Source organism: Lipotes vexillifer, unplaced genomic scaffold (genome assembly GCF_000442215.2).
Source record: "Lipotes vexillifer unplaced genomic scaffold, Lipotes_vexillifer_v1.1 scaffold1201, whole genome shotgun sequence".
Classification (NCBI taxonomy): domain Eukaryota; kingdom Metazoa; phylum Chordata; class Mammalia; order Artiodactyla; family Lipotidae; genus Lipotes; species Lipotes vexillifer.
In genome coordinates, this window is record NW_006783542.1 from 2,073,233 (window position 1) to 2,083,345 (window position 10,113).

At 40.2% G+C, this 10,113-nt stretch overlaps 1 protein-coding gene across 1 annotated transcript in view; it reads right to left on the reverse strand.

Annotated features, from left to right (window-relative positions):
* UBE2T (ubiquitin conjugating enzyme E2 T) overlaps positions 1-2,444 on the reverse strand; it is a 3,405-nt gene extending 961 nt beyond the window's left edge. Inside the window, 5 exon segments of the mRNA XM_007456169.1 lie at positions 4-38; positions 170-268; positions 380-485; positions 1,532-1,601; positions 2,336-2,444. Of these exon segments, the coding sequence (XP_007456231.1) occupies positions 4-38; positions 170-268; positions 380-485; positions 1,532-1,601; positions 2,336-2,444 (419 nt within the window).
* Between the last annotated feature and the right edge of the window lie 7,669 nt (positions 2,445-10,113).

Genomic DNA, 10,113 nt, shown 5'->3' on the forward strand with positions numbered 1-10,113 from the left:
CTGAGGAAGACGGGCTTGTTGTATTTAAACTCTGAGGACTGAGATGGAAGCAGAGTCAGTGGAGAGAGAAGGGACTTGGCAACCAAGCTGCAGGCGCTACGCGACCCTCCCCAACGGAGAGCAGGGCGTGGGGAAAGCAGGCGGCAAGCGGGGGGGGGGGGGCGCTTACGATGTCGGCCATGAGCGGGTCATCGGGGTTGGGCTCGGCCATGAGCTGCTGAACAGAAGTCAGCAGGGTCGCGATGTTGAGGGACGGTCTCCAGGCGCCCTAGGCAGACAGGCAGACAGACAGCGGCCCTAAGAACATGCTTCTCTAACACAGGCTTTAGAGCCGAGGGCCACGGCAGGCGAGAGGGCCGGCCCTGCTCCCACCACTCACTTTTGGCGGCAACTTGAGAACATCTAAACAAATCCTTCCAGCGGAGTCGATGTTGGGATGGTAGATGGGAGTCAGAAAGCGGATCTGAGGAGGTTCAAATGGGTACCTTTGAAAGCACAGGAGAGGATGCAAGTTTTACTGAAATAGTGCTTCTTACATTATAAACAGCTGCTGGTGACTAATTAGGACGACAGCCTTTGAGAGGCAAACCTTTGCTCTTGCCAAATTTTTATTACAAAAATTTATGAACAGTAGAAGAGTTGTAATAATAGTACTGAAAACCCTCCTATACCCAGCACCTGGATCAAGCCCCTCCACCCTCTAAATACTTCAGCATGTCTCTCCTAAGAATAAGGTCCCTCTCCTGCAGAGCTGCAAAACTCTCAGTATACCTATGAAAAAAATATAGAAATTATTTTCCAGTATCATCTACTACTCAGATTTCCTCAATTTTCCTTTTTTTTTTTTTTTTTTTTTTTTTTACAGATGGGTGTTGAAAAACATGATCCAGTTTTGATTTATACACTGCATTTGGGAAATCCCCAGCGGTCTCAGAACTGACGCACCCCGTGATTAAGGAGCCGCTTCTCTCAGGACCTGTAACAAGCCTGGCCTGGTGAACAGGTAGCTACAAATCACAAACCACACTACAGCTACCACTCCCCTGATGAGAGCCTTACAGGACACCTGGATTAAAAGGGGCCTTAACACAGACACAGAGAGAAGGGTGGCTGCCAGGTGCCGTGGGAGCCAGTGTTTAACGGATGCGGGGCTTCAGGCTGGGAAGACAAAGAAGTTCTGGAGATGCACGAGGGGGACGCGGCTGGGTGACGACGGTGTGGATGCATTTAATGCCGCTGAACCACGTGCTTAAAAACGGTTTAGACGGTCAATTCTACGTATATTTTACTACAGTGACGGGCAGGGGGTGGGGTGGGGGTGAGGCCTAGATGTGATCCAGCTCAGTGTCAAGAAAAAGAAATCGAACTCCAGAGACATGAAATAACTTGCCCAAGGTCACGTTAAGACATGGTAAGACGAGGATTAAAATCCAGGTCCTTTAACTCCTGCATTCAACACTCTACGACACTGCTCTGTCTTCCAGTAACTGCGCTTTACCCTGGAAATTTAGGATATAGTTTTCACACTGACCTCTCAGGAATGTTAACTTCCAGCTTGAAAACACCTCTTTCATAAGGGGTGTCTGCGCCACCTAATATCTCTTTAAAAAAAAAAAAAAAAGAACAAAACGTCAAGAGGTGATCAGATGATCTGAATTACCACACCCCATGGACCTAATGAAGTCTGGTCCTAACGGAAAAGCTGGGTCTGGGACAGAAACTCTCTCAGGGCTTAACAAGTCCCCATGCAAGGTACCAGTGTGCCCAAAGTTGGTGTCAATCAAAGAATACACAGGAGGAGGGCTTCCCTGGTGGCGCAGTGCTTGAGAGTCCGCCTGCCGATGCAGGAGACGCGGGCATATTCTGAATATGGATTTACTTTTCATGCTTGCAATGCTTCTGCCAGCACCACCATGTGGAAAAAAAAAAAAAAAAAAAAAAAAAAAAAGAATACACAGGAGATCAAAACAGAAGGTGGACGACGCTGGCTTCAGATCACATACAACCTGCAGTTCTGCTCTGGCTGGAACGCAGTGTTCTGAACACTTAAGTTTCCCATCTGGCCTCACAGATATTTGAGAAGGTGAGCTTTGGTACTAACACCGCTTCAAAGCTGATACCCAGATCTTGGCTTACAAATCAGTAAAAGATGGAATCAAAGGCCAAAGAAAAAATGTCACGGAAACCTTTTATAAATGTAAACAAATTAGGTAGAAAGATGGCCGGGCACTTTGACCTTGCAGTTGTCCCCTACTTTAGAAGAACGCACAGGTGTTCAAACTTCAGCACAACCTTTGACAGGGTCGTGACCCGTCACGCCTGGTGCGACACCTACGAGCTCGCAGATCTTCCATTCGGTCGCCATCCTGCCAGCACGTGATGCCCGGGGGCGGCTCCGCGGCCAGCAGGCTCAGCTCTCTCTTCAGACGGGACGCTCTCTGCATGACCCCAGGGAGAATCACCCACACACGGTTCCCGGCGCCGCACTCAATGCTGGCTGGGATCCCTGGGGAGAAAAGGGGCACCCACGAAAGAGTCAGTAAGAGTGACCCCAGTTTTTAGCACACGGTTGCAATTCACTGAAGGACAGACTCCTCGTGTGAATCTCTATTCTGAGAAGGGAGTCTGAGTTTTTTCTGTTTCCTTCTAGTTATCTATTCAAGCAAACACATCTAATAAAATAAAGTATAAAACAATGCAAACATTTCTACAAAAACTCTACATGCTTTATATTAATGTCTGTCTCCACTGATAATAATTAACTACTGAGGCAGAGACTGGGTCTAGTTTTGCTCACCACTGCATCCTCAGGTGCCCAGCAGAGAACTGGATGGTCAAGTACTAGCTGTCGGGGGAGAGCAAGGGCAGTGACGGGGGACAGTCATCACTCCAACGAGAGGTGTATAAACTAACGCTTCAAGGTCTGCGGGTTTTCTCCACGCAGTTTGGAATCCACGCATTTCTCAACCCTTCAGAGTCCACTCCGTCAATTCCATCTTTCTTTAGTATTTCCAATCTTCTTTCCTTATTCCCATCAACATTCAAACATGCTTAACATCTCTCTCATGGAAAACAAGCCCCTCCCCTCTTCTCGGCCCTACTCCCCCCTCTGGCCGCCTCTGGCTACACAGGTGAGTCAAACACCACCTCCCAGTCTGCTGCCGTCTCTACACTTCATTCATGACATTTTTGACACATACATAATATTAATGTAATCAGTTACATTAATATTTACACTTTTGTGTATTAAAATTTTTCTTATCCCCAAACTTAGATACTTTCACATTTAAGTCTTTGATTCACTAGCAATCAGTTTGTGTGTATAGTGTGAGTAGGGGTCCAAGTCTGAATTATTTCCCTCATGTGAAAAGCCAAGTGTCCTGGTCCCATTTTTGAAAAGTCCATGTTCTCCCTGCTGACGTTGGCATAAATTTCCATACATGTACGGATGGCCCTGTTTTGGGATTATCGAACTTGTTTCATTGGTCAACTGTATTATCTTTCAGCCAATGCCCCACTGCTTTAATTGTATCTTATTATTAGGAAGACCTGGTATATGGGAAGGTGAGTTCTTCCCCCTGTTCTTTTTCTTCAGGAAGGCCTTGGTTACTCCTTAGTCCTCTGCTCTCCCATATGAATTTTAGAACAGTTTAAAAAGTCTACAAATACACACACACACACACACACACACACACACACACACACACACACACACAGAAAGCTGCTGTGATTTGGACTGGAATTCCGCTGACTGCATAGATCAATTCTGGGAGAACTGACGTCTTTATGTAGCGAGCCTACAATTCACAAGCATGCTATGTTCAGGTCTTTCTGGATGCTCTTCAATAGTTTTATAATTTTCTCTATAAAGAGTTTACCTTTTGTTAGATTCATTCCTAAGTACTTCATATTTTTATCTTCTTTAAAACTCTATTTTCTCCCTACTTCTTATTGATATATGTAAATATAGTAGATTTTTAACCAAAACTTAATAATGCTAATGATGAATCTATTTGGGAGGTGGTCTGCGGTTGGTAATTCTACATATATCATCCATGAATAATCAGTTTATTTCTTCCCTTCTAACCTTTTCCCTGTCTTCTGTTCTCGCTATAACTTCCAGTACAGTGCTGAAGAAAAGAGCTGACAGCCGGTATTCTTATCCTATTCCTAACCTTAGAGGAAAAACTTTCAACACTATTGCTTATGGGTAAAACTGGCCTATAATTTTCCTTCCTAATTTCGTCACCAGTTATCAAAGTTAAGCTGGCCTCCTGAAATGAGTTAGTCTGACATCCTATAGAAGAGTCTGGGAGATCATCTGTTTCTAAGATGTCTGACAGAATGACACCTGGTAATGGTGTTTTCAATGTGAGTAGATTTTAAACTACAAATCCAATTTCTTTAAGTATTACAGCATTATTTAAGCTTTCTATTTCTTCTTGAGTCAATTTTGGCAAGTTAAATTTTTCTACAAATTTATCTATTGCATTGTTTTACATTTATTTGTATAGAGTTATCTTTTCAATTCTGACATATAATGCTATACATTGCTTTCTAAGTACCAGTGCATTACAAAGTTTTGATATGTAGCATGTTTATTCCTCTATTCTCAATTTTTCTAATTTCCATTACGATTTCTTTAATTTATTTAGAAACAGGTTTCTCAGTTTTCAAACATGCAAGAGCTCCAGAGTTGTATTTACTATTGATTTCTAATATGTAGCTTTTCAAATCCTTTGAAATGTGTCGAGTCTTGCTTTATTGCAAAATATGCACTCGATGTTCATAAATGTCCAGGTGTGCTTATAAGTAAGACTGCCCCAAAGTTACAGGCTCAGCATCCTCTCTAGACGCCCACTAGAGAGGTGTGGCCGTATTGCTCAAACCTTCTCCATCCTTACTGATTTCCCCTCCTCTGTGATTTATCAGTAATGGGAGATGTTTACTGAGAGTAGATCATTCTGATGTGAAATCTCTTAATTTCTCCTTGTAGTTCTATCAATTTTTGCCTTATATATTTTAGGCTAAGCTGTTAGATACACACAAATTTATAACTGCTACATATTCCTAGCAAATTATAGCTTTTATCACTAGCAAAGAACTCTTCTATTCCCCAGTAATGCCTTTTTCTTAAAGTGTATCTCATGTTAAAGCTACTCCAGCTTTCTTCTGGTTGGTATTTGCTGAGACATCATTTTCCATCTTTTTATTTTCAAACTTTCTGCATCTTTACACTTCAGATGTGCCTCTTGTATATGTCTGGATTGTTTAAACCCAGTCTTTAAATCTTTATCTTTTAATTGGTATATTTAATATATTTACATTTACCGATATATTAGTTATTGATTACCATAAAACCACTTGAAACTTAGTGAACAAAAACAAGCATGTTTTGTTTGCTATAATTCTGTGGGTCAGCAATTTGAGCTGGGCTCAGCTTAACAATTCTTCTTTCGGTCTTGTCTGGGATTACTAATGTGGCTGAAGTCATCTCGGGGCTCTACTGGCAGCTGAATGGACTGAGAGGTCTAAGCTGGGGTGGTTCATCTCTCTTCCACCTCGGATGGGAGGACCGGCCAAATCACGCTGAAAAGGGGCACACAGCCTGAGTTGGGAGGAATGATGGCCATCTTTGCAAACAACCTACCACAATCATAATTACTGACATGTTTATATGTTTCCATATCTTATTTTATATTTTCCATTTGTACTTTTTCTAATTTTCTTTTTCTCTTCTTTTGGGTTGATTTATTTTCTCATTCCATTTCCCATCTACTAGCTTGAAAGTTATAAACCATATTTGTATTTTTTTCTTAAATTACCACATAGATTTTAACATGCATATTTAACTCATCAAAGTCTGAAGTTACCATTAGCCTCCTCCCAAACTGTACAAAGACGCTAGAATGACTTAACTCTGGTCACAACCTTCACTGTTGACTTATACTGTTTTCTACTTTGATTCTATCATTTTCTTTAAATCCAACAAGGCATTGTTACTACTATGTTATACAGTCAAAGTGTCAGAAATACTGGGTGAAAATTTTCCAAATATTAAAAAAATAAGAACCTACAAACCCAGGAAGATAGGAGCTACCCAAGCAGGATAAATACAAAGAAAACCACACCTAGGCTAGGCATGTTAGGAGAATAGCAAGGATGGTAAATAACTATATAAGTATATTCCACATGTTCAAGATGTAGAGAAGAGCACGAGCATGTTAAGAAGAAGCATGGAAGACAGATATAAAAAAAGACGCAAAGGAAACTTCTAGAAATGAAAAACACCATGTCTGAGATTAAAAATATACTGGATGGGATTAACAGCAGACTAGACAGTGGAGAAGATTAATGAATTTTAAGACACAGTGATACACACAATCCAAAAGCAAACAGTGTAAAAGACCATAAAGAAATGATCAGACCCTTATCAAGTGCCTGTGGGGACACGGAAACCTCTGGCTTCTGTGTACTTAATCTAAGCCTGCCCGTCAGTTGCCAAGGAGCTTAAAGATCTCATAAGTTAAATGTTCAGCGAGGATGGAGTGTCAGGAGGGTGTCCCAGAGGCTAACAGTAGGAACAGTAGCACTCCTCACATCTTTGCCCATCCTAAGCAAGGTGAAGGAGATGTAAAAGACCAAAATTCACTTATATGGATATGGGGGGGGGGGTTTGTCTACCAGCCCCTTCTATGAGTTACTGTCTTAAATGACATAATATTTTATACTGCTAAACTTTCACAAAAGAGGTATATAACAAGAATGGTTGAAAGATATGATATGTAGTAAGAACATTCTGGATGAATAAGGTCAATAAGCATTCTAAGTATCCACATACAAGAACATCAGATAAAAGTGTATACTGCGAAACCCTTAATCAAGGACTTCCATGGTAGTGATCAGACAGCACAAAGGTCAGATAAACACATTAAAGAATTGTATGTTTTATCCACCAGACATGTTTAGTACTGAAGGGACTTTAGAGATCATCTAGTTCAACTTTTTAAAAATACAGACAAAAAAATAAGACAAAACAAGTGAAATGGCTTGATTTTTCTGTTTAAAAACTAACTAATGGTTATTTCGGGATCACTGTGACTATGAATAGATAACTTTCTTTTAAAACTTTTTTCTAGAATGCTTATATTATTTATAGAATGAGAACAGTAAGTTATTGTAGGAAAAAGCATCCTATTTCCCCTTAAAAAGAATTTCTGGATCTACCTGAATGAGTTCGCCAGGTTGTGCCCAATTTCCAGCTTCTAAAGTCTTCATTTCCCCTCAACTAAGATTTCTTAACTACCAAGGGAAATCCCAGTTTTCTAAGACCAATTGTAAGAGCTTCAGCAAAAACAGCTTGAAGATGTAACATCAGTTCACCCTGCTAAATGTCCAGTACCCAAATTCTGATAACATAACCCTATCCTGACAGCTTCTCTAATAGCATAAACCCCATAAGAACAGAACCAATGGTGCACTCGCAAATTCCATGTCCCAAGGGAGTCCAGACCAGCGTTGTCAGATAAAATACAGGATGCCCAGTTACATCTCAATGCAAATAAATAAGTTTTTAGTATAAGTATGTCGTAAAAAAAGAAAAATTAAAAAAGAACAGAATATTAGTGATAACATTAAACAGACTTGAGTTGGGAGAGGGAAGAGGAGAGAAAAAATATTTGAAGAAATAACAGCCAAGAAGTTCTCAAATATGATGAAAACTATAAACTCAGATTCAAAATGCTCATGGAGCCACAAGCATAAGAAACAAGAAGAAAACACCAAGACACATCCTTATTAAACTGCAGAAAACCAGTGATAAAAAGTTTAAAAAGCATCAAGAGGGAAAAAAAGTCATATTATGTACAGAGGAACAAAGGTAAAAAGGCAGCAAATGTCTCCTCAGAGACAATGCATGCCAGAGGACAGTGGAACCACATCTTTAAAATATGGAAAGAGAAAACTGTTGACATAGAATTCTGTATCTGGCAAAAATTAAGGAGATAAAATGGAAAAATAATTAAACATAAGAGTAAATCTTTGCGACCTTGCATTGGGCAAAGTCTTCTTACATATGACACCAAGAGCACAAGAGACAAAAGAAAAAAGAAACTGAATTTTATCAAACTTAAAAGCTTTTGTGCTTTAAGAACATCATGAAGAAAGCAAGTGAGGGACTTCCCTGGTGGCGCAGTGGTTAAGAATGCAGGGGACATGGGTTCAAACCCTGGTCTGGGAAGATCCCACATGCTGTGGAGCAACTAAGCCTGTGCGCCACAACTACTGAAGCTCATACGCACCGCAACAAGAGCAATGAGAAGCCCACGCAAGGCAACAAAGGGTAGCCCCTGCTCTCCGCAACTAGAGAAAGCCCGTGCAGCAACGAAGACCCAGCACAGCCAAAAAAAGAAAGTGAGAAGACGATACACAGTAGGAGAGAAAACATTCACAAATCATACACTTGATAAGGAACTTATTCGTATCCAGAACATATAAATAACTCAATAATGAAAAGATAACCGGATTAAAAAATGGACAAAGGATCTGAATAGATATTTCTCCAAAGAAGATACACAAATAATTCAATAAGCACGTGAAAAGATGCCCAACATCATTAGTCACTAGGGAAATGCAAATCAAAACCACAACAAGCTGTAACTTCACAACCACTAAGATAACTATAACCAAAAAGACAGCATCTAAGTGTTGGCGAGGGATGTGGAGACACAAATCCTCATATGTTGCTGGTGGAAATGCAAAACGATGCAGCTGCTTTGGAAAACAGTCTGCCAGTTCCTCAAAACAGTTAACAAGGAGTAACTTATAACCCTCTAATTCTACTCCTAGGTATCTAATCAAGAGAACTGAAAACATATCTACATAAAAATCTGTACATGAATGGTCACAGCAGTATTATTCATAATAGCCAAAAAATGGACAAAAATCCAAACGTCTGTCAGCTGAAGAACGGATAAACAAAACGGGGAATGTCCATACAATGGAATATCATTCTGCAATGAAAAGAAAGAGATTCACCAATTCCACTTCTGGGAATACATCCAAAGGAAACAACTCTAACTTGAAAAGGTATCTGCATCCTCATGTTCAAAGTGTTGTTAACAATAGCCAAGACTCAGAAACAACATCCATCAATGGATGAACAGCTAAAGAAGTTGTGGTATGTATACACAATTGAATACTATTCAGCCATAAAAAAAGAGGAAATCCTACAATTTGCAGCAAGATGAATGGACCTTGAAGGCATTATACTAAGTGAAGTAAGTCAAAGACAAATACTGTATGACCTCACTCACTTATATGTGGAAAAGGTCACATTTCAGGATCTGGTTCTCAGTTTTGTAGTCTAAAACTTCAACTTGGCAGTAAACCTAGATTTGATAGGGCTCAGATGTACTAATTCATGCCAAGCTCACTCACAAAGACTTAAACATTAATTAAAAGGTGAATTTATTAATTTTTAAAACCCCAGTAAAATTTTTAACTCCACATATTCTCTCCCTAAGTTATTCCTACTTGGAAAACTAAGTATAATCAGAAGATTACCTGGTGGTCATAGATTGTAGTTAGGAGGACGATAGCAACTTATGATAATCATAAACTTAAACTGAGGCATCTATCTTAACCATATGTTTAAAGGTGACTAAGTTTGTGTATTGGTTGGGTCAAGGTACTGGAACTGGGGTGCAAAGACAAAGCATCCTTTGGTTCTCTTTCTAATCTCCAGGGCTGTTGCTCCTCCACAATTGACACACTCAGAAATATTTAAACAGAATTAGTAACACTACAGGCAAATTAATATGTTAAATAGAATCAATTACACTACAACAGTCATTCACGTAAATTATTCCAAATTTCCTCAGCCACACCTTTAAGACCATCATCTATGGAACCAGTTACTTTACTAGGTAATTAACCACTATTTTTATAAACTGATCCTTACCACATTTTCTCAGTAAGCAGACACTGGGAATCAATGACAATAAAACAAATATGCAAAAGTCATAGAGTGTGTGTGGGAGGCAGGTGTACGTCTGAGGGAGCAGGGAGGAGGCGGGGGTGGGGGGCCGGCAGGGAGAATGTCTAGGGGAGAGG